At 37.9% G+C, this 18,697-nt stretch overlaps 3 protein-coding genes across 3 annotated transcripts; 1 reads left to right on the top strand and 2 right to left on the bottom strand.

Annotated features, from left to right (window-relative positions):
* The first annotated feature begins 201 nt into the window (after window positions 1-201).
* grp (gastrin-releasing peptide) lies at window positions 202-1,558 on the top strand. The gene is made up of 3 exons (XM_026173575.1): window positions 202-501; window positions 992-1,203; window positions 1,294-1,558. Exons 1-3 carry the CDS (start codon window positions 348-350, stop codon window positions 1,345-1,347), a joined length of 420 nt encoding a protein of 139 aa, XP_026029360.1. The 5' UTR covers window positions 202-347; the 3' UTR covers window positions 1,348-1,558.
* A 1,067-nt stretch (window positions 1,559-2,625) lies between these two features.
* rx3 (retinal homeobox gene 3) lies at window positions 2,626-5,446 on the bottom strand. The gene is made up of 3 exons (XM_026176912.1): window positions 4,970-5,446; window positions 4,294-4,529; window positions 2,626-3,445 (listed from the first exon to the last, which is right to left on the bottom strand). The coding sequence occupies exons 1-3, from the start codon at window positions 5,229-5,231 to the stop codon at window positions 2,996-2,998; spliced, it is 948 nt and encodes a 315-aa protein (XP_026032697.1). The 5' UTR covers window positions 5,232-5,446; the 3' UTR covers window positions 2,626-2,995.
* A 7,176-nt stretch (window positions 5,447-12,622) lies between these two features.
* On the bottom strand, window positions 12,623-18,078 carry cplx4a (complexin 4a). Its single transcript, XM_026173568.1, has 3 exons — window positions 17,714-18,078; window positions 15,737-15,824; window positions 12,623-13,719 (listed from the first exon to the last, which is right to left on the bottom strand). Exons 1-3 carry the CDS (start codon window positions 17,875-17,877, stop codon window positions 13,492-13,494), a joined length of 480 nt encoding a protein of 159 aa, XP_026029353.1. The 5' UTR covers window positions 17,878-18,078; the 3' UTR covers window positions 12,623-13,491.
* Between the last annotated feature and the right edge of the window lie 619 nt (window positions 18,079-18,697).

The following is an 18,697-nucleotide window of genomic DNA, read 5'->3' as shown; positions in this document are numbered from 1 at the left end:
AACAATAGCGATCGATAATTACAGAGTATAGATGATAATTTGTCATCATCACTTTCTCATTTTGGCACCAGCGTCGGGCTACTTAAGACACCCACTGACGTACGGCTGTGTCAGGAGGGGCATTTAACTTTGAACCGTTAGCCATTCTTATCAAAGGCGCCGGGAGTGGAACCTCAGCAGGTTTGCAACTGGACAGCTGTTTCCAAACTTATCGGCTCACGCGAATAAAAAACGAGTATGGTGGAGATCTTCTAAAGATAGATCAAGCCGATTAACTGTAACTTAAGGACTAACATACGTTGGGTGTTTTGTTTTTGTTTATATTTACGTTTATATTTTCCGACAACATGGGCGGAGAGTGCTTATGGTATTCATGGACTTGCAGACCCGTGTGGCCAGTTCTTATTATTCTGGCTACTGTACCGTGTATTTTGAACTGCTCAGAGAGCCCTGCAGCAGTTGTTGGGAAAATGTATCCACGAGGCAATCACTGGGCAGTAGGTAAGGAAACCGTCACACAATCTGCTAAAAAAGTATTTCGTGCAGGCAAGTTAATATTACTTTTTGTTCTATGTATTTGGCGATTATATCGCAAGGTTCGCAGGACTGTTCACTCTTCGAAACAAATACTCATATTGATAATAGCCTATTTATTACAATTGTAATAACCCCGGGTCACTTCAAATCATTCATTTGTTTTCTGTTGTTATAAATAAGTATGTTTTAGTCATTCTCTGCTGCTAAGTTATATATACTGCTGCTGCTGCTATATATATATATATATATATATATATATATATATATATATATATATATATATATATATATATATATATATATATATATATTATAAGTTACACCAGGAGGAATGAGCACTTTGCAGTGAGAAAAAAAATGCTTTGCACACATCAACACTTGATTGCAGTGTAATTTCAGAAGATGCTCTAGAATAGATTCTTCAGAATGCTACCTTTTATTTCCAACTTCCCAGGTCACTTGATGGGAAAGAAGAGCATAGAGGAGGAGCAGGAGGTAAACCCTGACAGGGACTACCTGACAGCCCTAAAACCAGCCCGGCTCACACAGCATCTAATGCAGGCTCTGATGCAACCAGAGAATCCAAATCAGATGATGCCTCAAACTGCAGACAGGCTGCTTCAGCGCCACTGGAGAGAAGAAGACAAAGAAAAATATCTGGCAGAGGTATGTGTGTGGAACAGATCCTCAATTATCAAGTGATCCAATGTTACGTCTAATCATGTGTACATTTCCAATGTAATTACTACTTTATAGATGTCAGACCTGCTTCTTCTGGCTTTGAAACTGCAAGACAGTGACTCCACCTGAATGCAAGATGAATTTCTGTTTTTTAAAAACAATCATCATTATCAACTTAAAGTACTCTATAATCACATATCCACACTGTGTATTTTATTCTGCTGTAACAGATTGTTTGTTTCATCACTAATCTTGGTTTCCTGTATGCATATCATGCAGCGTTTTGATTGCTGAACGATCTGACAAGGTTGTGTTACATAAGCTGAGAATCTGAAATAAAATGGGCATTGTGATAACTGCACTGTGGATGTCAAAGCATGCTTTGCATGTCAGAAGTGTCCTTTGCCGTTTTTTCTTTTTTTCTGAAATTGTTAGCGCTTTTGAGATTTACTTCACCAGTACAGTAACCAGTTTGTACCACTAGGTGTCGCACAGCGTCAATCTAAGAGTGCTTTCATTTCCAGCAAATAATCAGGTGGATTGTAAAATGTTGACATAATCACGACTGCAGACGAAAATGGATGATCACACTTTCTCATTAGAAGGAAAAAACGCACAAGTGAGTGTGTTTGTGTGAGTGTGTTTTGCGTAGTTGGATTAATGATAATTATCATCCCTCTGGAGTTGCAGACAGAAGGAAGTGCTAATTGCAGCAATTTGGTTTACACACACACACACACACACACACACACACACACACACACACACACACACACACACAGTTTTCTCTTAAAGCCAGAGGAAAGTTTTCACTCTGCTTCTTTTTCACTCATTTGTTAAGGATGATTGGCAAACAATAGAAGTACAAGCCACTTTCACCCCCATTATGGGTTTAATCCCAGGAGCGAATGGGATAAAGTTTACAGGAGTTAATGAGGAGGAAATAAGTGGGTTGAGGGACTCATTCTCCTAAACGGAGAGAGAAAGTGGGCGAGTTTAAGCCTGTTGCATGTAACAAACCTGCCATATGTTTTTTTTAATAATTCAGAAGCATGAATATACTTAGATTCACAGCAGGAATGTTTTTTATTTAAATAATGCAGCTCCCTGGGTCTACTGACCTTTCACCGCTGTACCGGGCTAATTTTTAACATTTTGCATATAACATGTGCAGATTTTTTTTATCTTTACACAAGTGTGATACTGAAGACACCTCTGCAGGTAATGAATGCATTTCCTGATGGAAACTTAATCTACCATCATTTCATTCTGTCAGACATCTCAAATTACGCATGAAAACGGGAGAAATCGTAAATTTGTTAATGTATTTGTACACAAACAATTTATTGCATAAGGAAAGTAATCCCATTTGATACATTTATTTTATGATTCAGACTCAGAAACAAGTAAAGATTTAAAATGCTCCTTTTATCCATTTACAAGAGGAAGCATAAACAGGCATTGGTGAGTTTTCAGTAGGCTCTGTACTTGTTCTATTGGCAGTAACACTGGATGAGATGCGGACTGGGCTGGCTGATACAATGAAACAATTTAGAGTGAAGACAAAGGAGAAGAGACGGCTTCATATTTACAGGAATTTCACATAAAGTGTCACAATTTTTCCACAAAGTTGTACGTGTGGATGTCTTGAATTCCAAAGGGCAGCTCGAGTTGTCAGTCTTTAAAAAAAAAATACAATCCCATCATGAAAATGAAGCCAGATTTCTCCAAAAAGATTCATCATGATGTGTTCAGGGGTCTTAAAGTCCACCCAGCATCACCATGTCTTCCCAATAGACTGAATGTGCTCCTTAGCCTTCATCCTCAGTGAAGCAATACTGGAGTTCCTCGGATCAGCTGAGCACTGGTATGCCGGGGGCGGCAGGCACATAGAGCTGATGTGAGGCAGGTGAGAGCTGTGTCCCAGGGCTGGGGAGTTGAGGAAGGATGAAGGCAAGGAAGAGGGCAGGGGCGGAGGAGGAGAAGGCGTGTAAGGGCCTGGGAGGCCTTGCGAGTTGCTGACGAAGCCCGAGAGCGACTGCAGCGAAGTGGAGGTGGTGATCGGGGTGGAGAGCCAGGGCTCCAGCTGCAGCCCAGAGCCCAGAGAGCTGGTGGGAGAACGACTGAAAGAGAGCAAAGACGAGGAAGGGGTATCCTGAAGCTTGATGGAGCTCACCTCCAGCTTCTCCTGTCGACGCCACTTGGCTCGCCGGTTTTGGAACCAAACCTGAAAATATAAAGATTTTTTTTTAATCATCTGTCTATCTTGATAAAACATTTCCCTAAAAGTTTGATTTATACCCGAAAAAGGAATGACGTCTATGAATCGACCCAGCAGCCAGTAGAAAAGCAGAAAAACACAACTTTTAGGCCCATAATCAGTCATAAATGTAAACTGTAACCTCTATAATTTAGAATGTGAAATAAAATACTGCAGGAAAGCATTTGAACATGAATGCAGAAGAAAGGAATTAAATATAGTGTCAGTGGAAACTTTTTGATTCCAGCACTTGGCTTGAGCTGTGTCGCTGCACAAACAATAAAGTGAAACTGATTTAGAAATGGATTCAAATTCCATTTTTCAAATTTCTTTTAAATGTTTAAAAAAAAAATAAAGACAAGTTCAACATTTATTTATTAATTATTTTGTTTAATTTTATAAATTTGATTCCTATTTCGCTTGGTTACAATTCAAACAAATAAATAAGCATTTCCTCTTAGATAAAAAAAAATCTACTGTGGTCACTTTTATTAAACATTTATGATCGTTTTAATATTCCATCATATTTACCATATTTATGATCTTATATTGATCATAGGCATGAAAAAGTAATTTTTTGCAAATCAAACGAACACGTCGTTTCTCTACATTTCTAAAAGATAATATAAATATTCAGAAATATATAATAAATATATTAAATTTAATCTAAAAAGGTCTAAAAATAATAATTTCTTTAGCCTTATAAGCATAGGAACCGTCATCATTATGGTTTGACTTACAGGCCTAACGGTCTTCAATATAATAAAAGGTACTTGCAATAAAATAAAACAAGTGGTTTTGCTTCGGGGACATACCTGCACCCGGACCTCGGGCAGGTTCACTTTCAAGGCCAGCTCCTCTCTGCTGTACACGTCCGGGTAGTGGGACTTGTCGAAAGCTCTCTCTAGTTCGTGGAGTTGGAAGGTGGTGAAGGTGGTCCGGTTCCGTCGGTGCTTCTTCTTGTGGCTTTCGTCGTCGGACAGTTTGCCGTCTCTGTCCGGTGAGTCCGGGCACACGGAGGCTTCGCCGGTGCTGCTGCCACAGCACACACCTGTGAGGAGTGGAGGCGGTGGAAGAAGTCAAACACCGGGACTGGAAGTTTTAGCCGAGTTAAAATTCGCTTTTCAAAATAAAATGGTAACTCCACTTTTTCCAGTCCAGTGTGGCTTTTATTAAAAAAATTATTTTACTTTTTTTTCTTAGATTTGTTTAAAATTTTTAATGTATTTATTTAAACATTCATTATTTCATTTGTATTTTTGTATCTCTCCTTTAAAAAAAGAAAATAACCTTTTAGACATTTGCACCAATATAAAATACATTTTGATTTCCTTCTGGGTAAAAACCGAATTCAAAGTGTTACTTTATCTGGAGTTTAAACAACTTTAATCCAAACTAAACCACAGGATGCCTGCATATTTTCAGCATACTGTTTTTGCACTCAGATTGACTGACGCGGGACTAAATGTGAAGAAAACCGAATTTACTTACTGTCACAACTTTCCGAGTAATGGTTTTTTTTCGTTTGGCTCACTATCCCATTCCCGTTGCGCTCAGCATCTTTGACCTGGACTCTTTCCATTACGTTATAGGAGGCTGACTTGTGGAATATGGTGTCTTCTTTAAATCCCAGTATAGCCTCTATGCTGTGGACTGTGGACGGGTTGCTCCCCGGGTTCTGGACGCAGCGTGCGGAGGGAGACATGCGCTCATCCATCATCATTACTTGGGTAGTTGATCCAAGAAGCCACATTGGTTGATAAGTCCAGAAAAAATATCCAAAAGTAAAATAATAATAATAATAACAAAACACTCTGACTTCTTCACAGATAATATTACCCCTTTTGATAAAGTTGTAGCTCAATGTCGGGCGACGTTGGAAAACTTGCGCACAACACCCAGGTATCTTGCTCGGTGGTTGTGGAGCATCTTCGGAGCCGGCTTTTAAAGTAGCTCTGAGACCCCCTGCTCATGCGGCACCCCCGCTGCACGTCATAGAGGGGACGTCCTGTTGGATTTGGCCCTGCTGGATTTAGGGGTGGCAGTGCGACGACCACTGCGGGCACCAGCCTCCACACCCTCCCTAACTCCTCCCCGTCACAAGTGCATGAGTCGGTGCTGGCTCTAAACCTACTTACATAAATCTTAAAACCATCTTTCCACTCCTCCAGATGTCATGTTCATGTCAGTCTGTGGGGAGGGGGAAAGAGAGGGAAGCTTAGGCCCACAGATTTAGGTACAACAAAATCATAATTACAAGATTTCTGGTGAGGACAAGGATTGCAAGATGGCAGCTTAATATTTAATCAAAGCGTCAAGATATTGTTGCCAAAAATGAAGAGACGTCCCCTTCAGTTTAAAGATTATTTGCTTTTTTGACCCAAAGAAAAGGTCATGCACCAACTGACACACGACTGAAAGCAACTTAAATTATTTAATACACTCATTAAAAACCAATAAAAGCGCTTAATGATTTGTCAACAAGGTTCATTTTAAAAACGGCTTCCTGCAAGTGTCGAGTCAAAGAGGTTAACAAAGCCCAAACAATAACATATTTGTGCTATAGCCACTTAACGGCAAACAAAGATTGACAGCAGTGTGGTAATCCTGCTTAAGGGGATTACATTATTTTACTCAAAAGAGTTAAAACCCCTAAAACTATTTAGCTTTTCCTAATTAAAGAAGGTGACCTTATCCTTTGTTTGCCACAGAGACGAGGGGGCACAAAAACAGAGAGAGATGCAAACGGGGAAAAAAGACAACTGCCAGCAAAACTTTTACAGAAGATGCTGTCAGTGTTTTGTTGCACACACGATGCTATCATATAAGACAGATTGCAACTTGCAGATAATGATCTTCGATTATGTTTTTGTCCAAAAGACTAAACCCTTAAGCCAAGAGACAGAAGTGCAGGGCTCACAAGTTTAAATGTCAGTTAACAGTGATAGCTGTTTGGAAAAGGGGTTTTTAGAGACATGTGCAGCCCACATATCGCTAAAAGTCGTCCTCTGTTTTTTGTTTCACGTCTGTGTGGTCTGTTGCTCATCAAAGAGGCCTAAATCTACTAAATGTCATCAAAAATCAAACCAAAACAAAACCCTGAGCTTTTCAGATTATTCTAAATTAGAGATTGAAATTTGAACTTCTTGAGGGAGGGGGAGTGAGAGGAAGATTGATACCCCTCTCACATCTGTATTGTAAATATCCAGAAGCCAAATATTTAGCATGAAAACTGTAAACAGGAGAAAACAGCCCAGCTTCTGTACAAAACATTTACTTACATCTAATTAAAGCAAATCCAAAACCTGGTAATTTTGTGGTTTTATATTTGGTTATAAAACTGACAAAGGGGTCAGTAAAAACAGAGGTACTGGTAGACTGAGTAACATTAACGTCTCATATTGTTGACCCAACTTTGCCCGAACTGTTTGTTAGTGATATCAGTCTCCTCGCTCTCATCAGCTCTCAATAAGAAAGCAACATTTTTTTTCTTAACTTTGATGCTACTGTAATTCAGCTGGTTAAGGAAACAACCTATACAGGGAGTGCAGAATTATTAGGCAAGTTGTGTTTTTGAGGAATAATTTTATTATTGAACAACAACCATGTTCTCAATGAACCCAAAAAACTCATTAATATCAAAGCTGAATGTTTTTGGAAGTAGTTTTTAGTTTGTTTTTAGTTTTAGCTATTTTAGGGGGATATCTGTGTGTGCAGGTGACTATTACTGTGCAGAATTATTAGGCAACTTAACAAAAAACAAATATATACCCATTTCAATTATTTATTTTTACCAGTGAAACCAATATAACATCTCCACATTCACAAATATACATTTCTGACATTCAAAAACAAAACAAAAACAAATCAGCGACCAATATAGCCACCTTTCTTTGCAAGGACACTCAAAAGCCTGCCATCCATGGATTCTGTCAGTGTTTTGATCTGTTCACCATCAACATTGCGTGCAGCAGCAACCACAGCCTCCCAGACACTGTTCAGAGAGGTGTACTGTTTTCCCTCCTTGTAAATCTCACATTTGATGATGGACCACAGGTTCTCAATGGGGTTCAGATCAGGTGAACAAGGAGGCCATGTCATTAGTTTTTCTTCTTTTATACCCTTTCTTGCCAGCCACGCTGTGGAGTACTTGGACGCGTGTGATGGAGCATTGTCCTGCATGGAAATCATGTTTTTCTTGAAGGATGCAGACTTCTTCCTGTACCACTGCTTGAAGAAGGTGTCTTCCAGAAACTGGCAGTAGGACTGGGAGTTGAGCTTGACTCCATCCTCAACCCGAAAAGGCCCCACAAGCTCATCTTTGATGATACCAGCCCAAACCAGTACTCCACCTCCACCTTGCTGGCGTCTGAGTCGGACTGGAGCTCTCTGCCCTTTACCAATCCAGCCACGGGCCCATCCATCTGGCCCATCAAGACTCACTTTCATTTCATCAGTCCATAAAACCTTAGAAAAACCAGTCTTGAGATATTTCTTGGCCCAGTCTTGACGTTTCAGCTTGTGTGTCTTGTTCAGTGGTGGTCGTCTTTCAGCCTTTCTTACCTTGGCCATGTCTCTGAGTATTGCACACCTTGTGCTTTTGGGCACTCCAGTGATGTTGCAGCTCTGAAATATGGCCAAACTGGTGGCAAGTGGCATCTTGGCAGCTGCACGCTTGACTTTTCTCAGTTCATGGGCAGTTATTTTGCGCCTTGGTTTTTCCACACGCTTCTTGCGACCCTGTTGACTATTTTGAATGAAACGCTTGATTGTTCGATGATCACGCTTCAGAAGCTTTGCAATTTTGAGACTGCTGCATCCCTCTGCAAGATATCTCACTATTTTTGACTTTTCTGAGCCTGTCAAGTCCTTCTTTTGACCCATTTTGCCAAAGGAAAGGACGTTGCCTAATAATTATGCACACCTGATATAGGGTGTTGATGTCATTAGACCACACCCCTTCTCATTACAGAGATGCACATCACCTAATATGCTTAATTGGTAGTAGGCTTTCGAGCCTATACAGCTTGGAGTAAGACAACATGCATGAAGAGGATGATGTGGACAAAATACTCATTTGCCTAATAATTCTGCACTCCCTGTATACCAAAGGCTATTATCCTCACTACAGTACCTTGGGTTTGAGTGTCCCCTGCTTGTTTCCCTCTTCACTCTCCTCCTCTACCTTCTTGCTTACTTTACTCTCCTATTAAAAACAAAAGCAAAAAGGCCCGAAAAAGCTAAAAATAAACATAACTGTTACATGATAAGGACAGAACCGTATGAAAAACACACATTGTTGATGTGTGTAAATGATGTGATACCCCATGTAGGATTGTACTTTAGCATTTCATTTATTAATCCATTTATGTACTGTGAAGAAATAAAACAATACTGAAAAACCAGATGGTGTATGATTTAGATTTTACTTTGTTGGAAATTAATTCCCAAGTTTAAGCATGGCTTGGGGATACAGTCAAATGGATAGGTACAAAGTACAATATTTAAAATGATCCACAGAAATTTTGGAAAGTAATCAAGTCTTTTTCCGCCAATAAAATGACTCAAACCTTTCCTAAATCTGTTGTAAAAGATTCAGTCTCAATTAATGATAAAACTGAAATTTTGAATTGTTTTAATGAACACTTTCTATCAGTGGGTTCCTTGTTTGCTTCTGCAGAAACTTTTTTAACAAATACTTGCCCAGAACTCTCTATGTTTTCTGGAGACCGTTTTAACTTTGTACCTTTTAGTGTTTATGAAGTGCATAAAGCTTTAAAGGCTTTGGATCACAGAAAACCTCCTGGTCCAGACTTGATGGAACCTTATTTTTTGAAGTTGGCAGCTGATTTTATTGCAGAACCACTCTCAATTCTATTTAATTTTTCAATTAAAACCAAAGAAATTCCAGCGGTTTGGAAATCAGCTTTCGTTTTGCCTTTATTGAAAGGAGGTGATCCATCGGTGTTGACTAATTATAGGCCAATATCAAATTTGTGTGTTTTATCCAAAATCCTGGAATCTCTAGTTTGTGACCAGTTGAAAGAGTTTTTGTACTCTAATGATATTGTCTCCAAATTTCAGTCAGGCTTCAGGAAAAAACACAGTACTAACACTGCCACTATGAAAGTGATAAATGATATTATTGTGGCACTTGATAAGAAATTGTACTGTGCGTCACTCTTTATTGACCTCTCAAAAGCTTTTGACACTGTTGATCATGCAGTCCTAAAAAGCAGACTGCTCAGCCTTGGATTGTCAGAACATGCATTAGCGTGGTTCTCAAATTATCTGAAAAATAGAACCCAGTGCATTAAACTTGAAGGTCTTTGTTCTAAATTTGTTGCTGTCCACAAGGGGGTGCCACAGGGCTCAGTTTTGGGTCCCCTTCTGTTCCTTTTATATATCAATGACTTGGGTCAAAATGTCTCAGACACAAATTTGCATTTTTATGCTGACGACACAGTTATTTACTGTTATGGATCATCTCTTGCTCAGGCCATTGAAACTTTACAGAAAGCCTTTGTTGCTTTCCAGCATTCACTTATTCAGCTAAAATTAGTTCTCAATGCTGACAAGACTAAGCTAATGTTGTTTTCCAAGTCAAAGAAGGTCCCGGAGCCTATTCCAGTGGTGTCCACCCTTGAAGGAAATGTCATAGAGATAGTTCATGAATATAAATACCTTGGTGTCTGGATTGATGACTCCTTCACCTTTAAACCACATATAGAGAGACTAGTAAAGAAACTGAGACTTAAACTTCGTTTTTTCTTCCGTAATAAACAGTGCTTTTCTTTTGCAGTAAAAAAAGTCTTGTCACTGCAACCTTTTTATCTGTGTTAGATTATGGTGACATTCTGTATATGAACGCTTCTTCTTCATGTCTTCTAATGTTGGACACGATGTATCATGCTTCCTTGAGGTTTATTACCAATTGTAAATACCTGACCCATCACTGTGATTTGTACTTAAGAGTAAAATGGCCTTCTTTGGCCATTAGAAGACAGGGGCATTGGTACACTTTTATTTACAAAGCTATGCTTGGATTGCTGCCTCCTTATATTTGTACTTTGGTCACAAGGACAAATAGTGGTTCTTACTCCTTGCGCTCAAATGATCAGCTGCTGTTGTCTGTTCCCCTTGTCCGCACAGAGCTGGGTAAGAAAGCCTTTGTCCACTCTGCGCCTTTTTCATGGAACATGTTACAGAAAGACTGGAAACTAACTGAATTGTTGTCTTTAAATGTTTTTAAAACTAAACTCAAAGGCCTACAGGCTGCCTCAATAATGTGTAATTGTTTTGTGTAATTTTAACTTTGTTTGTTCGTATGTATTTGTCTTGAAATGTGCTGCCTCTTGGCCAGGACTCCCTTGAAAAAGAGGTCTTTGATCTCAACGGGACATTCCTGGTTAAATAAAGGTTAAATAAAATAAAATAAAAAAAATAGTTTAGTTGAAAAGCTTATGCTTCTTCCTGCTCCTTTTTGAACATGGACGTTATTTGGAGTTGCGGTTGCTCGTTTTCCTTTTGTTTGCTTTGTTCATTTGTCTCTTTTAATTCTATTTTTTTTATACTTTTTCAACATGTTCAAAATAAAGATTCAATCAATCAATCAATCAATCAATCAATCAATCAATATTCTAGATAGAAAAATACAACAGTGGGTAAGGGGAAAACCATAAGTTCTACAAGGTAATAATATCTTGAATAATGAATTAATAATAAACATTACCATTATTTTGTCTGTGTTTTTGGTGAATTTGAGTTTGACTTTTAGTGATGCTTTTCTGATTTTAACTTTACACTAAATGCACTTTATTAAATTAAAACTGTCCCAAGAGCTCCACTGCAGGTCCAGTGTAACAAGTGGTTTAACAATAGGTTTACTGTGATGACTTCCATCCATCTGATGTGTAGAAAAGTAAAGATTTACATTATGCTCATCCTGACCAATGCTGTGACCTTCTGGGGAATAATTAAAAGCCTTGACTTATTAATAAAGGGTTTCTGTTGCCACAGTGCATCAGTGAGCATAACTAAACTATTATGGCCCTGGTAGGTAACTCTAATTAAGCTGCGAGTATACAGGAGAATGTTTTAAGCAACTAACAGAACTTCTGCTCCTGTTAATATTTTGTTAAACCTGCACTGGCTGCACTCATTGGTGAGTCAGTTTCTCTGTTTAGCACCTTAAGGAGCTAACAATTTCAAGTATTAAGCCATTATGATTACCGGTAGCTAACTAGTGTTATTGTTTGCATTTATCCATTATTATTTCAGTGCTTTAACTCTTACCTTTAGCAATGTATATCAATACTCATGGGTAATCATATAATTTTTCATTATAACTGGTTATTTTTTTAGCAACAGTAAATTTTTCAATTTAAGAAAAAGTATACTTTAACAGTGCATTGCTTGCTTTAAGCTAACTATGTTAGCTTAAACTGTTTAGCCATTACTTTTTGCTAGCTCTTTAAATAGTTAGAAATGAAAATATTTTCATTCTTAAATCTCCATTTGTTTCACACTTTACAAGCATGTCTGCAAGCATGTTTATGCTGCAAAGGTTTTGTTGGCTGAATGGAGGTGTTATGGAAATATTCCAAGCTAGTACTTCCTTGTTCTGTAAAAGGAGAATTGGATAGTTGGTTTTTCAAAACCTGAGTTTGTCCTCTCATCTGGAGAGAAAGAGAGGAGGACGGCACAGGCTGACAACCTTGGCTGTGCTGATCCTATTAGACGTAATCTCCAGACTTTACAAATCCACATCTTGGGTTCATGTGAAACTCCTAAGGTTGTGACTCCCTGTCCCCCCAGCCCCCATCCTTTTCTGCCTTATAGTTCCAAACTGTTTGGATAATGCCCAATTAAATTAAGACCTATTTATTTACTTACTGTATTAGTCCTGATTCAGTAGATGGGATTATAGTTACTTAATCTTAAATATTTGATGTCTGTACAACAGAATTTCTGCTTGGCTCACCAGTTTAAAAGCCACTAAATCTGATTGTAAAATCACATTACCATACACAGTACATTCATAACAAGGTGTTTCCATTTAAATTGCTGCACATAACTGACACATAAAAAAGTCAGATATTTGAGAAGATATTTCAAGCTTAACAATGCAAACCAAGACATTACTTGTATTCCACACGTCTTTATTTGAAGCTTTCTCAGTGTAGCCACCATGTGTGTTTTAAGCGTTTATGAGCATTGCTTTTATTGTAATGATTTTGAAATTACAGTTTGTGCAAATCTGCAAACGTCTCCGCAAATGTGTCAGACACAACAGTTTTTATTACAACTATAATGTCAAAACTTGTAAAGATCACCTTTTGTAGTAACACCGACAGAAAAAAAGACTACATTTCATTAGTTCAACACCATATACAAAAGAAAAATCACCATGAAACCAAAAGGAAAGTGGAAATACGCAGACAGGATTGGTTTAATAAGTCTTGGTTATTTTAATGAACCGCAAAACAATTTTAGAGATTGAACATTTAAATTTTTTGATAAACAGAGAAAAATATAATATATTATATGACAATTACAAATTTCGAAATATATCAGGGCCTGTAGCTTTATGAAGGAGTTATGAAAAGAAATCAACTGTGGCAGTGGATCAGGAAAATGTACTTTTCTAGATTTCTTGTCTAAACGGGGATGAGGGGGAGGGAGCGGATAGGGCACTCAGCACATGATTTCAAATAGTATTATTTTGTTTTTATGGAAAGTTGGAAACGATTACCCACCGAGTAATCAGCTGACATGGAAACCTTTAATGTATATTCTTAAATAGATGCAGACTGGTTGTGGTAAAGATATAACACCCTGGTGAAGATAATGCCTTTTCGTTCTTATAAGAAAAATGAATACTTTGCAGGCATTTTTACGTTTTGACTGTATCCCAGACGTGTTTTTTCCCCCAGGAAGTGGTGATATTCATTCCTCTCTTCTCTCTTCTTCTTCTTCCCGACTTTGTGAACACACACGCCCTCTCTGGCTGCTCACATGACGGAACACTTCTCTTCTGCTTTGGTCTTCAGCTCGGTGACCGTCGCCGAGGCCTTCTCCTTCAGCTGGTCCATGTCCATGTTCTGCAAGTTTTGAATTTGACCCAGGAGGGAGTCTTTGCCTTCCTCCTCTGTAGCGTCCTCATCCACCATCTTGAGCAGCTCCTCGGGCACGTCCACGTCATCCCCGGCCATCTCGATCATGTTCTCATCCTGCTCGCTCTGCACAGTGACAACATCAGAACAGAGAGCACGGTCAGAATCCAGGAACATCGGTGCGTTAAGGTGAAAGTTGATTTATAAAGCGAGCTGGATAATGATCACTGCATTTCTACATTTTATGTTGAATTCTTACAAAGAGAATTGAACAGGCTTTTTGAAGATCTACCTTTTACCCCTTTATTTTCAAATTAGGCACATTTTTCTGGGTTTGAAATCAAATTGTAAACAAGCAAAGTTAAAAACAAGGCAGAAGACAAACAGATAGACTCTGATATCTGTCTTAATCCACGTTCAAGTAACTGCACTCGAGGATATTCCGGCTGGCTGTGTTTTTATCAAGCAGGCATGAGTCTCATCTGATGTTATTATCCACACTGCCACACTTCATGTGTCACTGCATCAGAAAAGATGTTAAATTTAAAGCCTTTTTTTTTCAACAAATAAAATCTAATCACTTAATATCTGGAATAGTCATGCAGTAGGCACTGTGCTGTGACTACAGGTACTTTAAAGTTCAATCTGAGGGATTATCGCAGACCTGCTTTATCCTTTCCTATTAGAATCTAAAGATATCCTCTATAGCCTTGCACGAGACCTCATTCCTATTTCTTACCACACCAATGTTTTTATTCATATTGTCTGCTTCACATAATTCAAAGAATGTTTTTGCTTTTTTCTTGTTGCTGAAAAATCTATTTCAAATGCTAATCTCCAGTAAAAACACTTTGACCTTTGTTCCCTTTAAGAGTGATGAGCGATGTAGCCATCATTCTCCAAGCATAATTACATTTGCACGTACTTCTTTCAGCCATTATCCTTATCATAATTATGTGGTTTCAATTTAGAAGAGAAACAGTGCTAAGAAATCCATTTGCCGTTTGAAACACAAACACAAACAATGACATGCCTGCTGCAAGAGATTGTTAGAAACACCTCCGGTAGCCAAGGTCATCACTTCATTTCTTCATTTAGATAAATAACAATCACGATGTTAGAAAACCTGTAACAGAAACTTATTTTGCCATTTCCACCAAAGAACACATAGTTAATCACATGTTTATCAAATTAAAGGTCCCTCTTTTGGTCTTTAGCTCTAAATGGTGTTAAAAAAATCTACCATACCTTTTTTTCTCCTTCCATTACAGTTTCTTTTTCTTTTCAGAGTCCTTGGAAATCCTGGAATAGCTCACTTTGAACACTCTAAAGTAGATGCTGCTGTTTCTTAAAGCCAGATCACTCTGAATAACTTTGGTGCTTCCTGATGAGCCTGGGACACCTGTTCAGTGGCAATTGGCTTTGTCCGACTCAAGGCGCAGTGCGCAACACATAGGCTAACATCTCCGGGACACTGGCTGAATCTTTTTCCACTAATCTACTGGCATGACTTCTACCTCCTGTTGTCCAGGCTGGAGTTGCCAAGCACTACTATTAGAGTAAGATAGCCTAAACTAACCATGAAGTAGCTATTTCTACCTACAGACAGGGCACTTAGCTCAGCCATCTAATTTTCTTTATAAAGCTTAATAAAGGGTTGTCAATTATTATTACCTGCCCTAATCTTTAAAAAAATCCCTCATACATACCTGTAATCTAATTAAAAAATTACATTTAAACAATTTAAAACACATTTATTGTAAGCAGATACAGTATAAGCATGTTTTAATGTTTTTTAAACCAAAACCACCAGGGTCTATTAGGTATATTAATATATTTATATTTGCAATTTTAATTGTACTTACCTCTGTTTATAGCTAGCTTCTATGAAAATATATTGAATGTTAATATGTTTATAAAATGCTTGCAAAAGTGAACTCTTGTATTGAAAGTGCATCTATTAACTCAAGTAAACCAATAGCTGTAATTTGCTATATTAGTAGACAATGGTGTAAATCACCAAAAAGCAATAAAAATCATTCAGATTTCATGGAACCTGACACAGCCTTAATTAATATAATGAATCTGTATCAAATTTGAGTAAGTCCCCAAAGTAAAAGTAAAAAAATGTGGGTATACTTACCTTTGGGAGTCTGTATTTATCTCTGAGGCACACCCTCAGTGTTGCCCTCTCTGCCTTCTTATGCAAGAAATCTGCATCTCTCTCCATCCTTCCGGGACAAAAAAATGTTATTAGTAAACTATCCTTCAGTGTTGGCCATTAGTCATAATTAAAAGTTTTCCCGAACCACGAATGTGCAAGAAATCTGGTTTACTTTTAGATTTTCTTTTAAATTCTGACATAACTACAGAAAAAAAATCTTTAAAGTATTTTATTCTGCTTTTTATTGTTTGGTGTTCATCAATGCTCAGTGCCTTTAACATCCTCCAGTTAATTTCAGTTTTATGTACTAACATGGTTCATTCCACCTACAGGCTCTCAGTATGTAGTTTAATATATAAAAAATAACATTTTACTTACTGCTAGTTTACCTATTAGCTGTTTTTGGAACGCTCATGCTGTATGTAATAGCAGCTTTAATAAAGTTACGTTTAGTAGACATATGTGGTATAGCTGTTCTTTTTTAATATTTAACATGTAATTTTTTTTCTTATTTTGCAGCTTTTAAAAAATATGTAAAATGTGTAAAATTAATATTTCTTATAATAAAAATTATACAATATTTCTTAATGTATGCTGCCCAAGTTTAACACTTATAACTTTAAAAGATGAAGTACATGCTGAGACTGCTGCTCAGCAAGAACATTTGCATATTTAATATATAAATTATTACACTGTAACATTATAAACAACATTTAAACTTTTTTCTGAATGATGATACTTTGATCTTTGAATCATGATTTTCAGATTATCAGTGATAAGTTAAAAAAAGTTAAAAACGTGATGATCGTGATTGCCAGACTCTGCATATTCCTGCATTTTTGAGACAAAGCTTGTGTACTTTCCCTCAGCCAATTAAAGATGGGATTATTGGGCTAGACTGAGTCAAGCAGGTTTGAAATCCAGCCAAGACACCACAATATAAACTATAGTGAAAAAAACCAAGGTGGTTAAGGTTAAGATTTCCAACAAACTCCCATTTATTGAAATTTTATTCACAGCAGTACAAGTTACAGATGGCCTATTTTTGCTTTGAAGAGGTGCTTTTTATCTTTCGTTTTCTTTCTTTAACAAATTCTGTTTGTGTGTGAATCATCATTTTGGAGAATTTGATCAATGGTAGGATTGTGCAGTTAATACAGATGTAGACATTTTCTGATGCCTTTCAAAATTAAACGGATTTAAGTACCCAAACATGGGAGTAGAGAGGCAGGATTAAACTTGTTATATAATACAGGCTGCATGGATCTGCTTCATGCTGCAGAATCTGTGCATTTAAAAAAAAAAAAACTAATTGAATTTAATTATTTGTAAACTCACATTATGCCATTATTTCAATATTTAATGTAGCAAAATTATTAATGTTACTTTATTTTTAAAGACAAGTAAGAAAGTGAAAAGAAAAAAAGTGAGAAAATGCTCTTCACGCGGTAGGTTTTGCTTGATTATTTGTTTAAATTCAAAATTTGAATAAGTCACTCAAAATGTCAGCAATAACTGTTCTCGATGCAGAATCAGATGACAGATTATAGAAGATCACTGAGCTGGGTCCATTATGACATATAGCCCTGACGGATTATATTGTAGAACAATATGAATTTAAAAAAAAAAAAGATTAAATGTTACAGCATTTTTACTGTGGTGGTATGATTTCTGTGACCTTCAATGACAGATCCACTGCTCAGAAACACACCTTGCTTATTGTAAATTCAAAAGAAATAATATCCACATTGGCATTAAGATTTAGTGAGGCTAACGTGTGAAGATTAAAGTCATATATTAAGATTAAAAAGGGAAAACTGTGAAAGAAATGAATGAGATGAAACAGAACACAGCTCGTCAAGGTCAGATTGCACAGTCAGCAGCCATACTGTTTTTGGTGGGCCCGTGACAGCCGTTAAGAAAAAAACAGGGGGTACCCTCCATGTTGCTACTTACTTTTCCTCCACCAACTGTTTTTGGTACTCTTCATACTCCTCGCGTGTCATCCCTGCGGCTTTGGCAGGATCTGAGGGGGTGGCCTCCTCTTCTTTGTCACCTCCACCGCCAAGACCCATTCCTGACAGGGGGTTCCCAATCATGCTCTTGATCAAGAAAGCCATCTTCAGTTCTGGGACTCTTTACCCTTTACGGCTACGAGGAATTTTGAGCTGATGAATATGATCCTGCTCCCCTTCGCTTCAGCTTCCTATAGCTGTCAAATCCAGTGGTAGCTCTCTAGCTAACCTGCTGCTTGTCTATGGACCCAAGGACACACTGGCAACAAGCAACAGAAACATACACAACACACACACACACTCATGCACACACTTAAACGCACACACGTTTTGCCTCGTCCATAATCTGGATTTAATCCTTCCTGCTTCACTATACTAAGAGGCAGATGGCCTGTTTTCTCTCTATTTTTAAATCATGCGGGACTTTCTGGATGTTTTTCGAATAACTCTGACACTGCGGGGATTCTTTGGCAACAGTTGGAGACGCGCTCGTGTCAAAAATCATTTTGGAGTGGGGCGTCTTCAGTTTATCACCACACATATGTGGCTTCCACCCACTGCTGCTTAATCATATTAGTAAAGTACGGGTTGGCCCGTGTGCAGCTCATACTGCCAAGAGCAGAGTAGCAGGGTGGAGAGAGAGGAGCAGGATTAGAGTCTTGTTTATCCCTGTGAAGCCATCCCTCAAGCAGTGCTATTGTTCCGTGGGAGGATGATTGACAGGAAGGGTGGGGACCTTTCATTTCATTTCACTATCACGCAATCAAAATTCAAGTTTGGCGAGGAACCTGTACACGAATGACTGCACGCTGAACATTTTAGGAAAGCTGCTCTGCTGATTTAATAACTCGGTGGTGCTCATACTACCAAAGAGAGTACAGTGCAGATTGTAAGAGTTTATTTTTTTGTTTTTAATTTCATTAAT

This window comes from Astatotilapia calliptera, chromosome 7 (genome assembly GCF_900246225.1).
Source record: "Astatotilapia calliptera chromosome 7, fAstCal1.2, whole genome shotgun sequence".
NCBI lineage: Eukaryota > Metazoa > Chordata > Actinopteri > Cichliformes > Cichlidae > Astatotilapia > Astatotilapia calliptera.
This window is presented reverse-complemented; position numbering and strand designations above follow the sequence as displayed.